The following is a 26,207-nucleotide window of genomic DNA, read 5'->3' as shown; positions in this document are numbered from 1 at the left end:
GCCCTTCCTTGCTGCAGCAACTCTCTGCCACTGTTAAAACCTTTCCGAAGTTGCACCTGAACACAACTGAGAGTTGAATTATTGCTTGAACTGACCAGATTACAGCCTTTTCTCTTTTCCCACCAGATAGCCACAAAGGCTCTGACACTGTCTGTGGAGTCATGAACGCAGACACATCAGGAACAGAACTGCCTTATGTGCTTCATCCTGCAGTAACAGCTAAAAAATTAACTTTTCTAATGGATGAAGCAAGGCTCAGTTTTTAGTTTTAAATCACAGCATTTCCCAAAGATGCTTCCTATTCACTGTGAGAGCGTGAAGTTTTTCAAGCACCAAGTAGTCATGAATATGAGCAATTTAGCCAGCTGTAAATATATTAGAGCTTCCTGTCACGGCTTGCCTGGAGCCATCTCAGAAGGAAGGCACCACTAGTCAGCTACCAGCATGCAACATGAGTCAGCACCTGGAGTATCATTATAGATGGCAATTGATTCACAATGATCTGCAACTATATTTGACCATTTAAAATATGAACTCATGATGGAAATCACTACGTGAAGCTCAACATGTTATTAAACACTATTCAAGGATTTAATCTGTTAATGAAACAGACGTACTGTAGATAAGAGCTCTGCCGCATGCGATATTGAATACGGTCAGCAGAGCAGCCTTTTCATTGAATTAGCAATGTAACTCTACTCCAGCGCTACATGCACTAGTTGCCCCATCTGATCACCTGTTGCAGGGCCTGACAGGGGGATCAGAAAGGGCCCAGGGAGAGCGCGAAACCAGAGGAATTACCCCCACCCCCAGCTCCTTCCATTGCACAGAGCATGCTAAAACCTAAGGAAAAAAAAAAAAAAAAATCACACAAGCATCTTAAAGCCAGTCAATCTCAGAATAATCAAGCTGAAATTGACCATCTATTCGTTTTTCAAGGGATTATCGTCAAACCACCCAAAGGGATTATGTCAGCTCTGCCTGGCAACAGATGTGTCTCTTTCAACAGCCTTCCTTCAAATGTCAGCTGTTTGCTTAAGATTCAAGCAGAGCAGGAGACAGACTGCTCGGCAATCCCCTGGCTTCTTCAAAGAAATCAACCATCCATACAGAGAAGCTGATCAGGAATAAGGGGAGGGCGAGTCAATGCTCCACCCAACTCTCAAAGTCTACCCGACATTTACTTTCCCTGGACCTGCACTTGAGGAAAGGCAGGGAGCTGAGATGCCTCAGGAACAGTCCCAGGTAGCAGTCTGCAGGCTGGCCATGGGAAGTCAGCCTGATGCTGACTGCACACCCCACCACAGCAGCTGCAGCTAGTGGATTTGTGCGTTAACAACTTGTAGAAGCTGTAAAGAAGGCAAGGGGGAGATTTTGGCAGCTGGTTGGAGGTATGGGGGCACCAGCTATCACAAGAAGCAGCATGGGAAGCATGTGCATCTGCTTCAAAGCTAGAAAGGGGAAACGGTAAGCAAAGTGGAGCAACCCTCTGTTACATTAGCAGCTGCTTTTGAATCATAAGCTGCCAGCACCACAGCCCAGACTTCTTTCCCTGCAAAACTTCCTATACTGGTAACTGCACAAAAGCTAAGCTGCTATTCCCCATGAACCAGCTGCTAGACATGACAATGAATCAGCTCTGCTTTAAGTAGCTCCTCTGCATGGGCAACATCACCTTAGTCTTTGCACCCACAAGATCAACTGTAGCCATAAAGAACCACAGTAGTAAGTGTGCCCTGTTCTCTGACACATCTAGAGAGATTAAATGGCTCACAGGCCAACAGTTTGCACAACAAAAAGTTTTTCAGCATCTTTCCCTAAAAAGTATACCATATGAGGAGCCCTCCACAGAAGCATCCATGGGCTTTCAGCCATCGCCTCAACACCTGCCTTGCTGTGTTGCTATCTGGCTGTTAACTGACTTAACTGTGTTAACTGGCTTCAACCAGAGTTGGGGGGGGGGCGGGAAATCACGAAACACCTCCCTCCCAGAAAATAAAATCTCTAGGCACTACAGCAAAGAATTCTAATCCAACTTGTACTAACAGCACGATAACATGCTCAAAAATTCAAGCTGACGCTCCACACTTCACACTACCATTTCATATATCAGTTTGACCCTGGAAGATGGATCTACAATGCAAAGGAATTTAAACACTGTATAACCTTCCTACACGGCAGTTCCTTGGTTAGTTCTTTTGTTTACTTATACCTAAAAGCTAACCATGGCAGCATGTTTTCTCATGCTTTCCAGTATCCAATTTATCTTTGGAAGTTATTTGTAGTTATTTTTGTATGGCTGCCACGTTCAGCCTCTTTAACACAACTGCCTTTTACACCTTTGTCTGGGAAAGGTACTTGCTTATGTAAGATTAAAGTTCTTGAAAACAAATATTTTAAAACAGGCTTTAACTTATAAATGCTTTAAATCAGAATAGCATAAGGCAAGCACTGCAGAACAGTTTTATCTTGAAGATGTTGTAATCTTAATGCTTTTTAATTTGTATGTCTGCCTTGAAGAGAACTTGTAAGAAACTGGTCCTTCCTGAGAGGAATTTTTCTTGTTTAGTGATTTTTTTTTTCTTTTTCTAAAGAGTACTTAAACAAAATGGCACGTTTCAAGCAGTCTTATGCTCACATTCTGTTCTACAGGCCAAATTTCTTGGGTATGCTACATATCCTCCATGACACAAGGCAGTCTTTCCTTAGTCTATGAAAAGTCAGTACATCCTGGACAAGGAAACTAGGTCAAGTGCTGAGCATCAAACCTGAATATGACCTACAAAGTCCCCCAGAACGGGACACACTCCACAATCGAACTGTGACTCATCAGCTACCAGCATTTATCTTTAGAAAAGCCTGCTTGAAAGGAAGTCTTCTGTACATTTGCTTTCAAACTACGCCTCTACTAGGATGGATCACATGTAGAAAGTGTATTCAGTAAGTGTTTCTGTCAGTTGTGAACTAAATTACTCACAAATAATTCTTGACATTATTCTAGTAGTGCTAAGTCTCTATCTTACCGAGTACTGACAAAGAAACTTGTCATTACTAAAACATTTATCTTTAGGAATAAAAACCTCTTTTTTTTCCTTCAATAAACTGCCAACGTTTTCTGCAAATGGCAGCTAATTTTCCTTAAATTCTTTTTCATGTTAAAGAAAGTTACCCTTCTCCTGATTTAAAAAGAAAAAAAAGTCTTTTGGAGTTGCATCATTTGGGTATTATTGCAATTAACTGACACATACTGTTACAACAGCACCTGACAAATTATTTTCTATCAAATAACATGAGGTGTACTCATGATTTTATGACATCATTTCTGAAGTATTTAGGATCAATGAAACTTCTGGTTATTATACAGCGTATGTGATGCTTGCATGATTAGCATTATACAAGATGAGCTGCTAATAATATGTTTCTACAAAGTGCAGGAAGGATCCTGGGTGTGTACCATTATTAGATCCAACCCTGAGAAAACAAGCAGCAGCAGAAGGCTGCCTTCTTCTTAGCAGAAGGCTCAGAACATTTGCATTCTTCAAACAGATTTCTCTAGTCACGAAGAGCGCGATTCCCATTTTGCTGAAAATAATGGGAAAACTCACCCATTGGTTTCAACAGACTTGAAATCAAGACTATAAAAGGCAGTTTCCAAAGCGGAATACAATTGAAGTGGTCGGATGTATTTGCCAGAGGCCCCTGTTAGTGTAAAACAACATACACGAGCCCCAAAACTTAAAAAGTAATCTGAAGAAATCTGTCACAGATTATTTGGGACTATGAAACAGATATTACCCTGCTATACTACAGAAAGAAGAGGTTTACATGAAAAGAAATGTGTTTGAAAGTATGACATCTTCTCAGGTGGTGAATTATTTAACAGTAAAAAAAACCCAAATCAAAAGGAGACCTTATATAACATGATAAATAGCCTTTTCTGTGACTAATGTTTTTCCTTTGGAATTTATTTCTGATAAAGCACTGTTCTGTAAGTTAAAAAGAAACTACAATACAACCACTGTAAACCCAAATAATAATTGTGACTCAGACTGCATAAATTCACACAGCAGCCCAGTACAGTATTCCCTAACTAAACCTATCCTAAACATTAGATTGCCACAAATACCCATGTACTATAACTGTTTACATTCTTAAAATCCATGAACTAAATAATGAAATGCAAACATCTTAAACCACAACGTTTCCTTTCATAATGTATCACACTATGCTTATTGTCAACTGATTCTTCATTCAACAAGACCGATCTCAGCTTTTAGAAGCTGGCAGGGGTGACAACGTAATTCCTACATACAGATCACAAACATAACTCATCGCAGCTCCCCAGCACTCTCTCACCGGAGCACATACATTCCATTTTTATGTTTTACATCTTTCAGGATGTCATATAAGCAGCAAAAATCAGAGCAAGTGTGTTCACAAGAAGCAACACGCTCCCAAGGAGCTACAGTCACCTTTCTGAAGCTGCTCTGTCTACACATGCATCACTGCTGTGTGTCAGGGAAAGCACATGCCCAGGACCAGACACAGACTGGTGCCTCTCTCAGAAGCCCAGCATAGCTACAGGTCGTCTTATTCATTCAGCTCATGAAGGGTTTCCCAGTCCCAAGAGGACAAGTGGCTTTGACTTGATGTCTGTTTCAGGACATTTTTAGAAAAATCATTCATCCATCACCGCATGGCAACTGAATTCCTATTTTTTGTGTTGAAACATAAATAAGCTTGTACAGAGAATTAATGAAACTGCCATCTTTCTGAGAGCGCATTGAAAGAGTCAGCCAAGGTGACCACTGCAGAATGTTTCCAAGCCCTGAGATTTACAACAGCAAAAGAGGAAAAGGTAAGATCAGTGCTTCTAATCTGGCAAGGGAACACGGGCTGAAGTTAGCAAGGATCAGTATCAGACTGGACAAATGAGCCTCAGCACTTACCACCCCCCCTTCCTGCCAGCATCTCATTTTTCATTCTTTCTGGAGACCTGCATCCTCTTTGGCATCACATCTTTTCCTTCCTGTTTTGATAAGCAGAGCGTAGCAACCCTCAAAGAGCACCCTGTGTGACAAGGTGGCAAAGCGCCAGAGACAAGCCAAACCGGGAATGCTATTTCTGGACTTTTCCAAATGTCTGAATACAATTAAATATTTTGATACGTGGCTGCAATTTCTGGTTATTTTGCACAGTGAGCTATGAATTCCCAAGACCACTAACATTATTCAGTGTCTTATTCATCAGTAAGCAATGAAGTTTTAGCTGATGTTTGATTATGGAACAGAAAAGCTTTAGTGGTGTAAAACCTCTGATGCCAGTTCAATAAAGACTGGAACATTTTGATGAGAAGGAAGATGGTTCAGTAAAAAGGATGTTTGTCAGAGACACATATTCAGTTCCTTGCTTTACCAGACTCCCTCTGTAACCATTGGCAAGCTATTCAGTCCCAGAATTACCCAAGCCTAACTCCATCTTTGCTTCATTTTTACTACTTGCTGGCTCTGAGCCTTCATCAACTGCAAGGTACAAAGACTCCAGAGAATTTAGCCTATAAAACTGTAGACATTCGCTCTTTGTCAAAATGAGGACAATACTGTTTTCCTGGTTTAATAACAAACAGTCGAAAGAATGAACGTGAAAAAACTAAGAGATGGTTAGAAGCTACAGCAATAGGAACTATTTAAGAACCAGAAATAAAAGTAAAGTTGGAATTTCCCACTAGTATTTGTCAATGAATTTTCTCGTAAATGCTGCTCAGAACGGTAAGATACTCTTTATGAGGATTTAAGTGCCCTGAGAAACTGCATGCCAGCATGCTAAAGGATTCTTGGGCAACTGTAAAGTAACAAGCGCAACACAAGAGCCATATGCAGAAGTATACTACATAGTCTGTGCATCTGGGAGAGCATTCTGAAGTACAGGTCAGCATGGGTAAAAGGCTATATCTTAATTACTGGGTCTCCTAAACACAGACAGACAAGGCAAATTAAAATAATGTAAACTGAAAAAATCTGATGTGCCAAGTGTTTTCTTTGCTCGCCCGTCCAGCTGCAGCAAATGTAACTTCTTGCCACAATTTTACAAATGTGGAGGAATACAAGAAGGAGAAGGTAATTTCACTGTACACACAAGCGCACACACACAGAACACTGGGTACACTACACACAGGCTGGATACACTGACTACCTGCAGTTTCCAATTCGACACCAGAGGTTCAGAACAGTGGTCCAACAGTGCAACTTCCCGGGGATGGTGAGAGGTCTGAAAAGGTAGCTTTGAGGCATCTTTTATTCCCACTATTCTTCAGGCCATTCCCCTGCCAGGCTGTCCTTAGTTAGTTTCTTAATTGACAATGCTTCTTACGGCCTTAAGAGTCTAGTGTCTTGAAATTGCTCAGGCATACTGCATTCCTAATCATTTTGAGTAACTACAACCATGATATCATGAACAGGAGGTGCACAAAATAGCTATCCTAGCATTTATTTTCCACACAAGAATTACTTACACAAGGAGATACCAAAGGACTGCAGAAAGTTACACAGGCACTTGCTTACAGTCCCACTGACATCATGACTCCTTCAGCACATGTGTAAGTGACAACCTAGAAATATTCCTCATAAGTGAGACAGTTTCTTGCTATGATTTGAAAATATGACCATTCACCCTATACGTCTGTGGACTGCCATCAAACAAGGTCGATGCTTGCATTTACGAGATACGAGACATAACAAAAGTGTGTTGCAAAACTGAGAAGCAGTTCCTGTCCCCAGAAGACCCTGTTTATTGCTGACCACGTGAAGCTCTGGGCAAACCAAAGAGGAAAACACACTGTCCCTGCAGCACTGGTCAATTGTTTTCTAAAGATTAGCCTGGTAAGATTGCCTTAAGAAAACATGCAACACATGAAACAAACACTTCAATGTATATGCGTGTCACTACAACAGTACTATGAAGCTGGTCCTACACGCTGCATTGGTGGTCATTATAGCTCTCCGTGTACTAAAGGCACCAGCCACCACTTGCGTGGTTCTCCTTTGCCTGTAGCCTATCATGAGTGTATTTATCATCTGCTAGAACACCCACCCCCACCCCTTATCCCCCCAAGCATTAGGGTCAGACTCAGGCAGCAGAAGAACGACATTTCTGTCCCAGAGGAACAGAGGGAATGGAAACAGCAACACCTGAAATGCGTGGCATGGGTCCCCCGAGGAGAGCGCAGTGTGCTAGGAGCAGCGGAGGAGGCAGGAGCTAGGAACAGTCAGTAAAGTGGCAGCTGCTTGCCACTAGTCAGAGCTTTGGCTCGTCAATCACATTTGCTGCAGTACTAGAAAAAGAAAAGTAGTATGCTTTTTCTTAATGTAAGCTGAGATGGCAGCAAGTATTAGCATCTTTCACTGGAAGAAGCTACAGCAGGCGATGAATATTCTCGGGGAAGGGAAGCGATCAAGGTAAGTTAATTCAGTGCTCAGAAGCACCTGTAAATTTTGATTGCTCCTTAGAGCAAAGCCTTGCCCAGCAAGACAGCCACTGTGACCCTAGCGTTACACAAACAGCAAAATTCTAGCGCAGAACAGACAAATTCAACTCTGTTGTATCTAACCCTGATCCCAAGCTGGTCTATATGACACTTCACTCTCTTCCTCACATCAGAAAAATACACATATCTTCCTGGCCAGCGGTAGGACACCACAGTTTCATAGGTCAGCGTACTTTCAATACGTTGGCACTGCCTGGAGACTATTCTCCCTGTCCTGCTCCCTAGAAGTACATGGTGTTCACAGCTGTACTCACACAGTGCACACGAAGGCTTTGTTAACTACATTTCAGATCAACTAATCCTTTTTTCCAGAACAAAATGTTAACTACAGCCGTCTCTACAATTAACTTCAGCACTGCCTCCAGACCTCCTCCACTATACATAAATAAAACAGTTAATGGGATTCAGTCATCTTCTGAAAACCATACTGATAACTCCTACTGCACCTCTGCTTTTTGTGATGCCAACCTGAAAGATGACAGTTCTCCAAAGTCTCTCCGCTGCATAAAGTCTCTCTCTGTCGTATAAAAAGACCAAAACATTCCCACATTCCCCAAGAAAACAGTAAGCTCACTGCAGCCCCGAAAGCCCTCCAACTGATCCCCCAAAGCCTTAACAAACCTCACATAGAACAGGAGGCAGAAGAGAGGACACAGTGACCCATGCTTACTTTTGCAGTGTGATTGTTCACGCCTAAGCTAAGCTACTACTGCTGAGCAAATCTGGGGGCCAATCATGCAAGTTAACTCTGCAGGAAATACTGGGGAAAAAACAAAATTAAGTCATCAAGTTTAATCCTTGACAGAAGTTCCCAGAGACAGAGCAGAAGTGAAGATGATCACAGAAGATGCACAAAACCTAATGACGGCAGGCAGCCAATCTGAAGTACATCCTTTCTCATGCAATTCTCAAGGTTCCATTTTCCAGCTGCAATGAGATTACCGGGACAAAAATCAGATATTGACGTGCAGGGAAAAATGCATTTCTAAAGAGTTCCAGGGAGCATTTGAAGGTGCTTCAACTGAGGGCTCTACCTCCCTGCAGCTCTGAGCACCACCTCAAGTCTGGAGAGGCCTCCGCCCATGCCTGTACTCCCAGGTGTTTCCCAGGGGCATTAGGAGCACCCTAATTGTTGCACCCTGCCTTCCTGGCCCCTTTCATACATTGCCATGCATTAGATCTGTTCCGTGATGGAATGGGATTGGAGGGAGGCAGAAGGGCTCTCACCCTAAACATATTTCTCACTGGAACATGCTGTATTACGTGTGCTGTAAGCCACGTGACATCTCAAAACAGCCCCCAGAACACAGAAACACTAAATGGAATTATTTCTGTTTTCTCTCTATAAGCACGTCCATGCCAGAACAGAACTATTAGCTCTCAGTGCCCGTATCATCAGGAAGCTGGGCTGAGTATCTTATAGGAGGAAGCATTAGACTCCTTTAAAGTATGTAGGCACCCAAAGACAGAGACATCTGCCTTGCTGGATTTTTGAGAGTATGGTGTGAGCTCAGCACCAGCTTCTTGTTAATTTCAAACAAGATGCACTTAGGCTTTAAAAAAAAAAAACAACCAAACAAAACCCACAAGAAAACCAAACCCACCAAAACTCAAAAAGGACTGAAATATACATTGAGAATACAAATGTTGTTTTTTTGTGAGTGTTCAGATTACACACAAACAAGGAGCCCGCACCAATTTTTCTTAAAATAGTCAAGGAAATGAAACCCATTTTCAATCCAATAATGGAAATCATAAACCTGTACCACAGCTTTAAGCTACACAAATCCAGTTTATTAAAGCTCTAGTAATTTTATGCCTATGCATAATAAAGCTTATGTTCTCAGCATTAGCAGCAAAGAAAGCCACAAGCTGTTTTACACTGAATATTCTATTCAGTGTACAGAAGAACAATACACACATGAAATATCTGGATGGTAATCTAACCACAAATACTACCTGTAAAAAGAGATGCTCAATGAAATGCTTCCTATTTTACAGAAAAAGCTTGCTACGTATCACAGACTATACTGCACATCCCGCAGCACTCGTCTCACATAAAATCATGTGCTTTATGTTCTGTATAAATATCCCATTTACCTTAAAGAAACTTCCTCTTTTGTCCAGACAACAGGCTTTCATTGTCAAAGACGACATCTTCCCTGGGAAGACTCCACTGTATGCCTTCAACTCCTAAAAGTAGAAACATTTTTTTAATGGTTAGTCCAGGCTGTAGGAAATTCCTTTCTAAGCCACAGAAACAGTCACGACAAGCCTTCTGCCAAAACCCTTTCCGTCAACAACATGGTGCCATTTATTTCCTACCCGAGTCCTTACATATCCCTTTAGTCTATTATTTTTCCATAAATTGTTTCAAAAAGACAGTGCTACTCAGAGTGCCATGTTTCTCCCTTCTCTTCACTGCTGATCTGAGTAGATTTTAATGTGCTCATTAAAAAAGAATGCTAAAACATAATGATTGCTTTGTTTGTTTGCTTGAGCTCAGCGTGTAGTACAAATAGAACAAAATGTTAGATGTCACTACAATCCGCTCTCAAGTATTACAGTATTAATGCAACTGACCGGGAGGGGGTGGGGAATCAAAAGTAACCCACGAGGGAGAAAACATATTACCATGAATGTAAAAAACAACAAAAAAGGCAACCCACACACACACAGAACAAACCCCAAACACCCCCAAAAAATCCTGCTTGAAGTTCCTAAAATGCAATTAAGTCTTCTGAAAGTCATGTCCAAGTGAGAAACTGAAGATGCAGTTAGGAAGAAGCTGCATTTTCCACTATCAGGTAAACAGAATGAATGCTTTCACACCCAGAAGAATACAATAACGCATAGCTAGAACATGAGCACATAATGAGAAATATCATGGGGGTGATCTCCAGCTGATTAGTAGAGCTCCTCTCAAGTCACAACCAATTCACACCAGTAATTTGGAAACAAACTTCTGAACTAAACAGGAGCCAAGTTCCATGACTAAAAAGTCCTTCTAGGATTTTTAACAGCGAGTTTATAATTGCATTTAAATATCCTAACTCTTCTCCTCGCTCACACATTTACTGACCACATGGTAGGTAGTTATGTTGGAAGTTCCAGGCACCTAAATGGCAAATATTGCAGGTGCAAAACATTATAGAGTAAGATAGCAGCAGGCTTTTGATTTGATACAAGCAGAAATTAAAACATAAATGGCAGGGAGCAGCAGTGAAAAACAAGTTTAGCGGCATGGCTGCAGATGGAGTTTGAGCAAAACAAAGCAGCTGGGACAGAAAATACAGAGTTAAAAAAAAAACCAACAAGCTTGACACATCCCCCCCTCCCCCGCACACACACACACTTCCGCTTCCCTCTAACGCCTTATCAGAGGGCATCGACAAGGGTAAGACAGACCAAGGAGGAGCCTAAAAGAAAAAAGGGTTAAATGAAAAGCCCTGGCAAGCACAAGTACTGGAAAAGGGTGACAAGTAGACACACGAAAAAAGAAACATTTTCTCTTGGTTTTAACATGTAGCAGGAAGCTTCAAATTGTTCACCCTGTTTGCAGAGGTCATACCACAAGAGCGCTAGAAAAGGTTACATTTTTCCACTTAGATTCTGGTTAAAAAGCAGCCGTGCCGGGAAGCTCAGGAACCAGCCTGTTTTCCAGGGAGAGTTTGCAGACTTTAGAGGTTGAAAGAAAAATCCCGAATTCTGCATTCTTGCGAAAGCCAAACACTAGAGGATGACCAAGAGAAGACAAAAAACAGCAATGGGGAAAAAAAACTAAAAAAAACCCCCACCAAACAACCAAACTTTCTTTGTAAATCAGCATATTTAAAGGAATACATTCCTGATGAGGCTCTAAAGCATTGTGATCGACATTACTTTACTTAAAGTCTGTCTAAATAACTTGATTGCACCAATCCATAAGAGATTGAAGTCCAGTGGAGAGGGTGGGTTTACAGGTGCTATTAAATCAGCTGAGCTCTGTGTCCTCATTTGCCACATGCACAAGGGTACAGAACAGTTGTTCTACTCTGGGGAGCATCAGACATTTTAAAGACCTTTGGTATTTGATATTGGCTATTCTAAACAATTTAAAGGTTGCCATATAACAAGAGTTTTTTAGTTATAAAAGGCTTTTATTTCAATGAATTCTGAAAAGGGAATTTGCAGCTGAAAGACTTAAGGTGGAGGGAGACCCAAGAAATCCAAAAAGGAATTAGAATAAAAATTCAATTGTCCAAGCTGATGCTATCCTCTTAATGACAACAGCAAATTCAATTCCACAGGAAAAAGCCCAGAGATTTTAAAAGAGTTACATCAGAGATTTATGAGCAAGATCATACAGTTGTATTTGCATCTCTAGTCTCTCAGTCTTTAATCATTCCATTTGCAAACAATGACCCCCCTTCACAGGAAATCTAATGTTTAATTTTTTTTTTTTTTATTTTAACCATGAGGATGTCTGCATGCAATCCTATTACCAAAATAAGACCATGCCAAGATTTTTACATCCATCTTATTTCAAAAGAGAAGTTTATAAGTTTCCACGCTCAAACATACAGAAGAATGCAAACATACAAATACGCAGTTTGCCCTTCAAAGAGCAGTATGACTCTAAGTCAGAAGAAAGCCTCAGACAAGACCACTGCTTATTTTGCTTATAAGAGGTTCTGAAGCTCTAAACTTTTCCATGGCTGCTATTAGCCTCAGCTGAGCTGAAGCCCTTGCTCTTTCTCAGCTCTTTACATAGCCAGAGAATCAATCCACGCTACCCCTTGCGGTTACAGTGTAATTTCAAACTGACTTAGGGTAACCTAAATACTGTTCTATGTTTGAGTGGTTTTTAGTATTTCTGATTAAAATCACCACAGTGAGAAACACTGTTGGTTTTTTTGCGTGGTGGGGTTTTTTGTGCATGTGCTTTTTTTAGGCCACCCAATATGCAAATAGACACTAAGACCCACTGGTAAAATGGAGGGCCGGGGGTGGGTGCAACACTCCAAAAACTGAGGGTGGGCCCCTACCTGTCTCCCACCTCAGAGTTCAGAGGTACCTCTACACAGCGCACAGAAACAACTGCAGAAAACCAAACCTACCGTTGGGAGGTTTCATTACTCTACACAGCTGTCCACATCCGATGCTTATTCAGATCCAAAACAGGCTGAAAAACCACCGCTCTGAAGTTGTCTTTGTTGAGTTTGGACAGTATGAGGCTGTCAGAAAGGAAAAATCTGCCTTCTTTGATTGGGAAGCCGGGTGGAGAAAGACGGCAAAGCATGTTGTATTCCCTACATACCGGAGACAAGCATTTTCTCCTTCCTCTGTATTTTAAGGACTGAGGCAGAGAGTCTAGATAGATGTGCTTAGACATTGCCTGGGTGACCGCTCAGAAACCCATCTGAAAATGTCATCAAGCTGCAGGAGCCAATTCACTGCGTAATTCACGTGACCTTTTGTCTAGCCATCTGGAAGGTAGCCTTTTCTGTGTTTAAGCGGTCAGTATTTTACCTACTTAGCAGTCTCCACAGCTCTTAGCTCTCAGAGGGTAGCAGGTGCTAGACTACTGCCTGCTGCTCTGATGTTTGGGTGGCTCCCTTACAGCAGCGCAAGTCTCTCCTGTAAGCAGCGCTGTCTTCCCACATCTCTTCAAATCCAGGACAAAGCTCACATGTGCAAAGGACAAGACAGGGCAGGGAAAAGGAATGATTTGTCTGCTTGGCAAGTTTCTCTGAAATGCAATGCTACTCCATGGATACTGACACCCATGCAAGCTGTACATTTCAAAGAAACTGGTGCTTTTCATCATCTTTCTTCCATTCATTTCTGGTTTTCATTTACACAGGAATGCCAGAGCACCATTCAGGCACTTGGACTTAACAGAGACTTCTGACTTCTTGTCAAAACAGCTCCTACGTTCCTCCCTTTCCTGCAATTTTATTTGGTATTTTATATGTTCTTATACCTAACTGTAGTAGTGCCGATCACTGTCTTCCTAGACTTTTCAGGATCCTTCCCTTTAATCCTCTCATTCCAATCATGCTTTTACAAGGCAAAACATCCCATTTTCTTTAGCTAAAAGTCCCAGCAAAGATGAGACAGTCTGCGTTCCTCCCCTGCCACAGCGATCTGGGGAACTTAAGTCCCTGCCTACAATCCTTCTTACCCCACCTCCGCTCGGTTTCCTAAGGAATTGAGGCTATACGACTGCACCAGCTTTCTGTTCCTTAGTTCCCAACTATGATTTTTTGATCTCTTGGCCAACCTAACAAGATCCGACTGAAGAAAAAAAGTCTCTGTTTACAAATGCTGACAAAAGGATAGAGGGAAGTGACTCCGTTAATGCTATCACTGAAGGAAGAGGAGAGATCCGCAGCCTTCCTTTTGCTGGCCGACCAACAGAATCAGAACCCACTTTTTTGTGTTTTAAGCCTAAATTATCCCACTGAAGGAACTGGCTGTCCTCTTTCATTCTCAATCGGTAAAGGCCACACAACCACTGAGCACAGACACTCACAGAAACTACTTTAGGCAAACAAAAAAGGGTTTTACTATTCTGCAGCCAAGGAAGAACAGGAGAAAACCTCAAGTCCAGACCTTAGGTATAAACTTACATAGTGCAGTATATAAGGGGTGCGGTAGAGGAGCTGAAATACAATCCCTACTGTCTCATAACAGAAATGCATGGAAGCTAGGTAGAGCCTATGTACTTGAAAACCTATAGTGAATTAGCATCATATTAAAATCAAATTATAATATCAATTTATAAATATATAGTGTTAAAAAAATACAATTCAGTGAACACATTTTCTGGTGGGTTAAACTGCAAACCAGAAACAGGAAGGATAAATACATTTTACTTCTTTTAAAAATGTGAAAAAAAATACTTCCAAAATGCAATCCTACACTTGAGAATATGCTAAGAAATATACAGAGAACTTCAGATTTTCAGCAAATTCAAGCATCCTCATGCATTGCATTTTCCTGTTCTCCTAGCACATTTGCACTACCCCATGGAGAGAGTTGCGTTCACCTCTAACCTACAAAGCTCTGGTTTGTCTAGTTGCTCTGACCTTATCTGATTCTTGGCAAAATTAAACTTTTCCTTTTGAAAGTATTTCCTCTGAGAAGTTAACTGAAAGCCTACTTCCAGGGCCACATAGACACAACCGAGCACAGTATCACTTTGAAAATCTATCAAATAAGAGCCTCAGTCTGAAAACTATCATTGGTGCCAGGATTTTGCAGACCTCTCAACTCAAATGTTGCATTGTGTTAGCACAGCTGTATCCACAAGTAAAAAGCAAGGGGATTATGCAAAAAGGATTCTAACTTCTATCATTCTTCTGGCTGCAGAAAGGGTTTATGGTCTTTTTTTTTTTTTCTTCAAATAATCCAAGAGCACATTACTTGTAGAAAACAAATAATGCATACAGCAAAAACGACAAGTCACTCTTTACACTGCGTCATATTTCTGTATTTTGTCATTTTAATTAAAACGTTTGAAAAAGCTTGGAAATAAACATTCCCTGATCAACCTCCTTTTTCTTCAAGCGCTGTTTTTACTTTTCTCTCTGCTACCTGAACATAATGAGTTTGTGTGAGCTACTCCCCTGAAGAAAGCCTGGTTGCCACCAGTATGCTGTCAGTGAGCAACAGTATTTCTGCCCATAATGAGCTGAAAAATCTTACAAAGATAGACACCCACTACACATGTAGGCAGAAGGGCCATGAATGACTGCTTGCAATCCTTTTCAAGAAACAATATTCTTTTGAAAAAACTAAAAAGGAAGCGGAAATATGCAACACAAATTTTCAGAAACAATGAGCAGATCACAGGTGAACTGTGCTTACTACTCCCCCAATGTGCCTCTTAACGCATTTTGCAAAATTTGAAATGCGACGCCACTGAATTTACTGCCAGTTACACACCCCACTAATTCCTCCAAGAAAATTATTACTCTTCCCATAAAGAAGAAAAGAAGATACAAGGTAGTTAAAGGCAACCAGCAGAATTAAATGACATGCAAATATTCTGATCAGTGAAATAAGGTTCAGTTACATCCCAACTGCTGACATACCATTTTATGCTTCTACTTTTTTCAGTTGCTACATTTGTCACATCAGGCACTGTCACTCTTAAGCCTCGTTTCTTGGTACAGGTAGAACAAGGCACTGCATATAGCAATAGCTGTTCCTCTCAGGCCATTACAGCAACAAGCAGTCTCATCAGGGTCCTCCCTCTGTAGGGCTGCCTTGCCTTTTGCTCCGTTTTGTTCAAACTCCGTACCAGGACGGTCACTCAGACAGCCTGAGTATTAAACAGGAGTTACAGAAAAGCAGCCAAGTCATGGACTTCACTATAGGGCTATCTTTCAAACAAATCCTTGTCTCTCATTTCACTCACAATGCTAATCCGAGACATGAATTTCCGTGGGTTGGGAGAGAACAGGACAAGTACAATCACTGAGGATCACTACAGTGACATCTGGTTCTGGACATCACCTGTGCAGAAACCTGTTGGAGGCTGGGAGAGTAGGTATCCACACAGGGTCACTGCCCTATGGCTTGCAATAGGGTTAAGAGGCAAGCGCCACGCAGGCCTGCTCTGCTCAGCGAAGGGGCTGCCTGGAGGAAGCCCCAGCTCTGGGCTCCAGCAGCCCCCCGGAAGGCAGAGAGCACGGCAAAATGGTTGATGCGAGAGAGGAACGGTCGAGCCTCGAGACCTGGCCAAGGGATCCAGATACTTTGCAAATCAGAGGCTTCCCCTGAGCCAAGACACAAAGTAGGTGCCCTTCGCCCCTTTCCTACTGACGCCTTTTCAAGGCAGGCAGGCAGGAGATCCAGCTCCTAGAGCACAGCCTGCACCGTTCAGCATCCCTGTCCCTGGGACCTACCTTGCACGCCTGCAGCTGGGGCAGCTTAAGAAGGCCACTGAACACTTGCCCACTCCTGCGCTGGCAGCCCCAGCCATCTGGGCCTTCCTGAACTTCTCGCAGGCCTGCACAGAAGAGGCCAGAGCCTGGCCAGCAGCGCAACCCCAGAGCCTGCAGCAGTCTCTGATCTCCTCAAGCAGATGAGGTTTTGGGGCTCTCAGCACCAGTGCCCGCCTCCCCTGGGGACAGCCAGAACCTAGCCAGGGCCCAACACAGCCTTGGCTCATGTGAGTGCGAGGGGAAGGTGTGGTGCAGTTGTGAATTCGGAGGCAGAAGTGATGCCTTACGAACTGGCAAATGAGTTTGAGGAGCAAGGTGTAAGCATCTGGAGGTGCACTGAAGAGTTTGCAGGGTTGTAACCTCATACCCTCCTTGTAACCAGGAGGATAATGGGCTAGATGGACCCGCACTCGAACGCGGTACAGCTGCTCTTTTCCTAGTAGTCCTCTTTCCTAAAACAAACAGCTGGCAAACTGCCCTCCCCCCCACCCCACGCCATTCATAGCTGTGACTTAAAGAGAGTGATGTTCTCCTAGATACCAAACTGTATCATGCAAAGGTTACTCTTCAGCTCCCAACATTGTCAGCTTGCTTATTTATTACAGCTCACAGCTGTTTTCAGTTTCCTTGGCTGATCATTTCTGACACCTGTATCTGCATCCTGATGCTCCTCATCCTGGTTAACATAACAATACCATTAAAATCACAGCCATCTTTCCAAGGACTCCTTCACCTCACTATGCGTTAAGCCATAAAATATCAGCAACTGCTTAAGAAACTACTACCTGGACAGGCTCAGATCTTCAGGGGCTGTGAACCAGTCCATGCATCAGGCTTTGTGTATCTATCTGACTTAATCTAAAGCAGGAGCAGCACAGCCAAACTTATACATTGATCTTTCTACATCTGGTTGCAGCTAATCATCACTCCTGCCTCAACCAGCCTTTTCCCTGCAGGCTTATTTTTCCCCCTTGAGTGCAGATCCTACTCACTGGCAGCCTTTTAAGAGACTAAAGGATAAAGAGGAATTACTTTGAACTTGTTTCAGCATGGCACTCTCAGGAGAGGTTTTCAGTCCCATTAGATTTTGGATAGATCTGCTGTCTCACTTGCAGCTGTCTACCCACTTCTTTTATCTATGCTGAAGACATAAATACAGAAATGAAAGCATCTGAAAATCCCATCTGAAAAGCGCGCAAGAGTTGGCCTGACTCTGCTCCCACTGATGTGAACAGGCATTGTATCACTCTTTCCAACAGGAGCGCGCAGTTAGACAAACACTGAGAGCCTTGGAAAATCCAATCCTTAAGCTTTGCTGAACACGGCACGCTACCAAGAGGATTATGTTTGCTGCTAGTGCTGTGTCTCTGCACCCCTTCCAAACAGTTTCTTCTTCCTCTCTTCCACTAAACAACCTCTTCGTGCTTGCTCCCATGGCATACTTTCCACATTACCGAAAAGGAATAAAAACCCAAGTCATTTCCTTTGGCACAGCATCACAGTATCGTGAAGGATACTACCACATCTCTTATAAGAGAATGATTGTACATTGATACATTCATGTCTTGTTTTGCCTCTAGACATGTCAGAGAAATACATTTATAAGATTGGCTTTGATTTGGATAACCTTTCAAAAGGTTCATATTCTTCCCAAATTCCCTGGCCTGGATATCTCACAAAATGAGAATTTCTTGCAGTATTTCAGTAATTTCCATTTGTTATTCCTGCCAAAACCAGTGAATAATAAAGTGAAAACATTCAGAAATATGTTTTCAAACCTCTTAAAAAGCGTTTAAAATTGAGCTGCAGTTCCTGGAAGAAGCAAGAAAAGGTAATCGCTTGAATTACCACATAGCTTCAAGGTCTGGAGAAGCTTCAGAATTCATAATGAAGCATTAAGTCAAATGCAGAGAGAGATGGGTTACAGCACCTGCATCTAGATGTAGATGCACAAGATAACCACCTGCTGGGCTTGACTGTGCATTATTTTAGGCACCTGGGAAAAGCACCTCTGTCTCCTGTACCACGAATCCCAGAGAAGGATGAGGGTTTCAGTGTTCGTGTCATAACTCCTACCTTCTTGCCTGACAGAGGCACCGAGCAAAGCTCTGACCATACCACTGCGGAGATAACATTCCTCCATGCAGCAAGGGGGAAGCAGAGACCTGACCTACTGCTGGTTCAATAGCTTAAACACTTCCATCTACTCAAATATTTCCATGATCTACAGTTAAGTGATTAGATATGCTTATTCTGGTATTAGATAGCTGCACCTAGTACAGCACATTTTTCTGCTATTTACTTTTTTGCACCTAACAATTACTGATATACACCATAATTTCTATTTCGTAGTGTTTGAAAAAAAAAAAATACAGGCATGCTGACTCTACTGAAAGCCAGGTAAGGACACTGCAGCATGCTTTTGAAAATCAGCACCTGAAGTATACTCCATTGTTTATTAAACACACGCACAGTATCTGTAGATATGCAAAACTTCAGAAGACGGGGAGACAATAAGTAAGATTTTCCTGGTAAAATAAACAATCTGATGGAGGGAAAGGGATACCTTCACCTACATTTTTAAGGACTTGCCAAAACGTACACCAACATTCTTAAAACTACTATGTGGTATTTATCTGTTCTCCATATCTGTAAATTTTTAGGCCTACTTCATGATCAATATTCTCCATTATCACCATTCTGTGAATCTGTAATATACAGGAGAAGAAATCCTGCAACACCATAATATAGCAGATTGTCCTGGTTTCAGCAGGGATAGAGTTAATTTCCTTCCTAGTAGCTGGTACAGTGCTGTGTTTTGGATTTAGGGTGAGAACAATGTTGATAACACACGGATGTTTTAGTTGTTGCTAGGTAGTGCTTACGCTAGTCAAGGACTTCTCAGCTTCCCATGCTCTACCGACTTGAGAAGGCTGGAGGGGCACAAGAAGCTGGGAGGGGACACAGCCAGGACAGCTGACCCCAACTGGCCAAAGGGATATCCCACACCATATGGCGTCATGCTCAGCATGTAAAGCTGGGGGAAGGAGGAGGAAGGGGGGGATGTTCGGAGTGATGGCGTTTGTCTTCCCAAGTCACTGTTACACATGACGGAGCCCTGCTTTCCTGGAGATGGCTGAACACCTGCCTGCCCATGGGAAGTAGTGATTGAATTCCTTGTGTTGCTTTGCTTGCGTGCGCGGCTTTTGCTTTACCTATTAAACTGTCTTTATCTCAACCCACGAGTTTTCTCACTTTTACCCTTCCGATTCTCTCCCCCATCCCACCGTGGGGGAGTGAGCGAGCGGTTGCGTGGTGCTCAGTTGCCAACTGAGGTTAAACCATGACACAGATCAAACTTGAACTTACAACCATACTACGACAAGAGGGTTCTTGCATACAAGGTATCTTTACCTAACGGTCAAGGTATACATGTTTGAAGCAATGAGAAATTCAGTACTAGACATGGAAAGATGCCTTGTAGTTTACCATTTATTTGCAAGGGTCTTTCCTCTGATGGATTAATCCCATACATGCTCTACTTTTCCTTGTTTGCAGAGTTTTATATTGCACCAGTAGGCAATAACAAGGACTACCTTCATTTCAGAGCGGGTCAATCTCTCTTGGGTGCCACTCAGTCAGCGGAGAAAGGGTAACTCTGGAGAGGAGGACACAGAACAGAGGTCCCCTAAACCTGCCTCTCCCCTCCCTGGCTACAGGGAGGGCCTAGGGACAGAAGCTGCCCTAGCTGAAGTTAACCTTTGCCAGTTCTTTCATTAAACCACAAAGATGCTCTTTAGAAAGATTTGCAGGTACGTGTCAAACCTTTTCAAATTCAACAGAATAAGACAGGCCAGCCACACGTAAAAGCCAGGATGATGTGGCTGATGCTCTGTGCTTATGATAACTGCTTTTAAACCAAATTTGACTTCTGGTACCTTAAATTCACCGGGCAACTTGAAACCTTGCAAAACATATCTGAAATGTCACAGTGTTCACCTGCCTCAAGAAAAAAACCCAACACACTCCTTTTACGTTTGACATCAATAATTCACACACAAAATGTTTTTTTCTTTAGATAATTTCAATCTCAAACTCCCTGCATGCTGCTGAAGTATCGCAGAGACTCAAGAACAACAGCCAGGAATTAATTTTATCTATTTTCTTAGTCTGATAACAGAAGCATAACTTCTCTGCACAGTCAAGCACACTACAGCATTCCGCACTCGCACAACCTCCTCCCAGGTCCATCAAGTGCTAATACATACTTTCAGTGTACGGTACCAGAGGCAGTGAAACAGGCATCCCAGACTATGTGTACTGTCCTATAACATTACCCAGGTTAGCATAAGCAGTAAAGATCGCATTTCTAGCGCTCATCATCGGGTCCAAAGTGTTTTATAAACACCAGATGGCTAAATTTCCGCAGCGTGCATGACTCCCATTTTAAAACTTTTCTCCAGTGTGGCAGAGTATTATGTACATCAAAGCTCTCGCTCATTTTGCTCAGTGTTTCAGAAATACCAAGCACTAAGTTTCAGCTGATTTCCAGTAAAAGCAATTCCCTTTTCAGAGATAGGGCAAAACAAATTGCTTTTGAAAAATTCTTCTTCATATAATTCATTGAAAAGGATTCCATTTGTTTACCCAAAGCAGCACACAGAAGCGGGGGGGGGGGGGGGGGGGGCATGCAGGGGTGTGGGGTAGAGGGCAGACAAAACTAAAAGTAAAAATTAGCCATGGATTGCAAGAAAGAAAGGACCTTAAGAGAACTGCAAAAGCTGCATATTTTTTTCAATTAACAGATAACCCTAAATATCTTTTAGGCTCTTCACTATTAAGAAAAAATAATAAAAACAAATGTTAAATAGCTTGTACGCCACTGAACAATGATAAAACATAGCTTCTTTCAATTATAATGCAATAGCACTTTCTAGTTGTGTTTGTTGCATCACTGATCTGCTTAATAGACACCTGGGCCACTTCTCCATTTAGCCCTTAGTGTTACTTAGGAAGAATTTCACCCTTTTTTCTTTATTCAAGCTATTATTAGCATATTACATGAAATAGTAATTTTGTGGGCCATATAAACTCAGGCTGTACACCAAAAACTACATTCACAATATCAAGGAGCTGCACAATAACACATCCCAAGACACACAACCCACAGGATACTATAGCTGTGCAAGCCTGTACTCAGCATTAGTGTCCTCACAGTCCTCACTTATGTGATTACATATTAGCCAGCAGGTTAAGTTACCTTAACAATATAAAAAAGATATACCAAAAAGTAGCACCAGCGCAAAAGTGACTGCCTTCACTGCTTGCAGCAGTGCAGAAAGCCACCATCACATTCTATAGCACCAGCTAGTGTTGATGCTCACACTGCCAGCACCCCAGGTTGGCTTGCTTTGCAAATCCTGCTGATACCTCATCCTCCAGCCACTTTTAAAAGAATTAGTCCAACAGCAAGGGGAGCATTTGAATCACTTTGCTGATTACCTGCGTATCTAGAATGAGACAAATCTAAACAGTGTGACATCATCTTTAAAAGAGAAAGATGTTTTTGTGATTTCAGGAAGCATATGTGCCCTCTTTGACCCCGTGCACAGTTCCATTAAGATAAAAAGTCCCAGTAGTTAATGCACTCTCAAGATTTAAGAAACCGGTCTCAGATTCGGTGAGAACTTTGATATATAACTAGTCGTCGTTTCCCATGAAAATTGGGAACAGTACTGCCCTACCTCACAGGTTTTTTTCAAGGAGTAAACCACTTAGCACCGAGTTTCAGATACTGTAATGACGGGGGTCACGTATGATAACCCTTTACTGTCATCAGTGCATACACAGAGGAAAGAAAGGTATGATCAGAAGAGTGGGACATATCACAAAGAGACAGGAAGAGACCACGTAAAAGAAGAATGACTACCAGAAGTGCGAAAGTTCATGTGAAGGAAGCTCACTTCCACTGAGACACACACACACTACCCCCAAACTACAAAGAAGCACTACACCAATTTGGCTCATTTCAATTAAATTTTCTTTGTTCCGTAACGCTTTGCTAGGAGAGATCTTATTGCCGTCTAGAACTACCTAATGGGAGGGTGTAGAGAAGAGAGCCAAACTCTTCTCAAAAGCGCGTTACTAGAAGGACAAGAGACAAAGGGCAGAGTGGAACACAGGAGCTTTCAACTCAACATAAGAAAAAAAGATTTTCACCACAAGGGCGCTCAAACACTGGAACAGGGATCCAGAGAGGCTGAGATGTCTTCACCTTTGGAGATACTGAAAAGTCAGTGGGCCGGTCCCAAGCGCCCTGATCTGACTGGAAGAAGGGCTGGACTAGCTGACCCCTGGAGGCCCCTTCCAACCTCTGTTTTTTGCCAAGACTTCACAAAGGTGTGTGTATTATCATTCACCACTGGAGTATTTTCTTGGAATTTCTATTTAATACACAACAAATAATAAAATCAAGTATAAGACTTCATGTTGCAGATGGCTTCACTTTTTTTTTTTTGCTTTTTTGTTTGTTTTGAAAGAACAAGTTATCAGAGGAAAAGCATTGTTTTTTCTTCCTCAGTTTCTCACAGGGGTGGGAATCCCCCCACCCCTCCAAAACCCATTTTTACTTTTCATCACACAAGAATTACTACATTTGCATAACCCAATAGAAAGCACGAAATCAAAAAGCGTATCAGCTTAAATAATTAATAAGACTTTTAGCTTTGTATTTATTAGCAAGTGTTACACACCTGAGTATACAAACACACAGGCTGAGTGAAAAAACACCTCCAGGTGCAGAAAGCTCTAAACTCTGAGCAAACAATTTAACATACTATCTGAGCTATGTATCAGCAGGAGCAAGAAAAGTTTGGATGTCCATTTTCTATAGGGACAACTTGACTAAACAAACCACAACTATTATTTATCTACCCCTGGAAAATGTGTACAAAAAATTGGCAGCTCACCTAGTGAGTGATATGTGAACATTTATCTAACATTAAATAAATGGAAAAAAATTAGAGCAATTGAACTTCATTTTTCCTTCCTGAAATAAGTAGACTATGCGTTAATCTGCTGAAATTCTTCTATCTTGAAAGGATCAATTTTCAACATGCCTGTTTAAGAATGCAAAGCTTCCTACATGCTGAATTACACCAGGTCAGCAGCAAGTGACTAACTTGAGTGGACTCAAGCTATGCAGTTGTGGATTTGCTTTTTGTTCAAGATCAATTGTATTTGCATGTCATTAGCTACATTTCCACTATTGCTTTCTGACCAAGAGGTTAATATAGTCAAACAGCCTATATGAGGAAAATCACATGCAAGTTTTGTGGTTGCGCTGTTCATTATAAACACCTGCACATCATAGACACATAGACATTACAGACAGTTTGCTTCTTTATTCACTCAGCACTCACTACTTATTTTTGCAGAACTGACTGCTTTAAGCACCACCTTTTGTAGCACACTTTCAAAATGGTTACCGACTCTTCTTGTAGAATCAGTGCACAAACACAGCAAACCATGAAGTTGAGTACCAAGTAGGATTTCTCAATGAACAAAAGAAAATACTTTCACTAGAAAAACTTTAAAAGAACAGTGCTTATGTCTTGATCTATTTCTTTTGTTTTGTGCACAGAAAAGACTGCAAGAAAATCTTTCACTTAATTAAACCAAACTCATTGCTCTCCATACAAAGACCTCTCATGTAAACATACCAGACAGCAAAACACTTATGCCTATACCAGAGAGAGTTTTCACTGACCTAGCCTAGTTAGGATCCACTAGCCACAAACAGAGAAACTACTCAATGTAGAAAGCTTGCATCATTGTTTGTCTTGGCTTTAGAGAGACAGACTGGTGAACTGGGTTTGCCCCACTGGAGACTTCACACCTTCTGCGCTACAACACAGTGCTGCTAACCTGTATTATATAGAGGGAAAGCTACCATCAAGCTCGGAATGTGTAATCTGTTCCTGAACCACACTTTGACTATACAGAGTGGGGGAAAAAAAACCAGACTGAGCCATGTCTGTGAGTCAGTTCACTGTCGTACAAGTGTGCCAACACAGCAAGCAGAATAATCACCAAAGCACAGCATTCTCATTGTCCTTTCAGCTATGCCATATACATATCATAGGAGATGAAATGCCTAGACTTATTTTTTAATGTTACTAGGAGTTTAAAAAAAAAAAAAAACAACCACACACAAGATCCCATGGAGAAAACAAAATTAATTTGAACAGTCTTTATTTCTTGCCTGTTTGAGGATCTGGTTGGGGGTGGGAGGGAGGCATAAATAGGGCAATCTAACAGTTCTTCAGATCAAAGTCTGCAGATAGCATAATACAAGGTATTGCCCCCACCTGACCTATTTGGAAAAATTAGGAAGGAAGTTTAAATCCTAAAAATAGTTTGAGGCACCTGTACATTTCCCATAAGGATCAAGACCGTAAGACTGGTTATAAAGAGGGATTGTTTTATGAGAAAATTCACCCACAACTTTGACCAACTATGCTCTGAAATATTAATTTTTTTTTTTTTCCTCATATAACCAAACTTCTTATTTGGGGACCTCGGGAATTCATTTGGGAGATGCTTTCTTTGAGGGACAAGGGAGTTTCAGATACTCAAATATTTAGAATCTACAATTTAGTTTCTAAATATACTTTCACCAAATAATTGCGAGAAGCCAAACATGATATACTATTCTGATAAACACCGTTTATTGTTTCTTCTTCCATCCTACTTCTTTATGGAAAAAAAAATTAAATAGTGAAAACAAAAAGGTTATGACACACATCAGTGAAACCCAGAAAATTCAAAGCTGAAGGCTGTTGAAATATCTATCCCAAGTTAATTCCACTCCTTTTTTTTTTTAATATATACACCATGGGACTGACAACGTTAGCCTCAACCAAGCTTCCTGCCTTGGGTCTCAATCTGTGTAACTTCCAAGTCACATAAACACAGGTCATCCTTCCTTCCTCATGTTGCTCTTCTTGATCCTCCTTCAGAAGACAATTGTTCCCTCTGACCTATCCCTACAACTCTTCCCTCCGATAACCATCTCTGGTACCTCCATCATCTTAATGCTCCTCCTTCTGTCACTCCTGACTTGCAAGTCCTCAACAATGCAAAGGTTACTGCTGCTTTCCTGACCCTCTTCCCTTTTTCCATCACGTTGTCCATCGCTAGCTCTCCTCTCTCACTCTGCTTATCCTGAGCAGCCCCAGACTCTCCCTACCCCAGCCCCTACACCCAACTTGCCCTCGCTCTTGCAGCTGAACCCCTGGGGATGAAACCCCATGACTTTGCCAGCTTTCTTCCCTGTACCTGTAAGTTTTCCATCCACCAACCCAATTCTCTTCACATTTTGCAGTTTTCACTATTTTCTTCTTCCTGCTAAAGCTCTTCTCCTTTTCTACCTTGTTCTCCCTAGCCATCTGCATAAGAATCCTGGAAAGACAGATGTATTTCACATTATACGACATCTCCAAGATCTGGCATTTTACACAGGTTTGAGCAGCCTTCTCTTCCTTCCCCCTTCTCCCAACATCGCATTTGTATTTGAGAAGGTGATCCAAGATCATCACCCCGATAACTCACCTATCTGCTTCTTTCCTCAAGTCCCTCAAGACCAGGACATATACACTCCCATATATAAACAGGGAGGTATTGATGCTACAGCCACCAACTGGCTCTTACAGTAAAGAGAAAGGCTT

General features: G+C 41.9%; 1 protein-coding gene across 6 annotated transcripts in view; it reads right to left on the bottom strand.

Annotated features, from left to right (window-relative positions):
• The window catches only part of RIN2 (Ras and Rab interactor 2), an 84,512-nt gene that overhangs the window by 44,934 nt on the left and 13,371 nt on the right, over positions 1 to 26,207 (bottom strand). For 4 of the 6 annotated variants that reach the window (XM_076335270.1, XM_076335277.1, XM_076335271.1 and 1 more), the window contains exon 2: positions 9,644 to 9,736. In XM_076335270.1, the coding sequence (XP_076191385.1) occupies positions 9,644 to 9,700 (57 nt within the window). In that variant the 5' untranslated portion in view covers positions 9,701 to 9,736. Of the gene's footprint in view, positions 1 to 9,643; positions 9,737 to 9,868; positions 9,972 to 26,207 lie in introns of those variants that run through there. The other 2 variants (XM_076335272.1, XM_076335275.1) reach the window with 2 other exon arrangements.

The sequence above is a fragment of the Aptenodytes patagonicus genome, chromosome 3, assembly GCF_965638725.1.
Source record: "Aptenodytes patagonicus chromosome 3, bAptPat1.pri.cur, whole genome shotgun sequence".
In the NCBI taxonomy this organism is placed as follows: Eukaryota; Metazoa; Chordata; class Aves; order Sphenisciformes; family Spheniscidae; genus Aptenodytes; species Aptenodytes patagonicus.
Note: the sequence above shows the minus strand (reverse complement) of the source record. Positions and strands in the feature narration are given on the sequence as shown.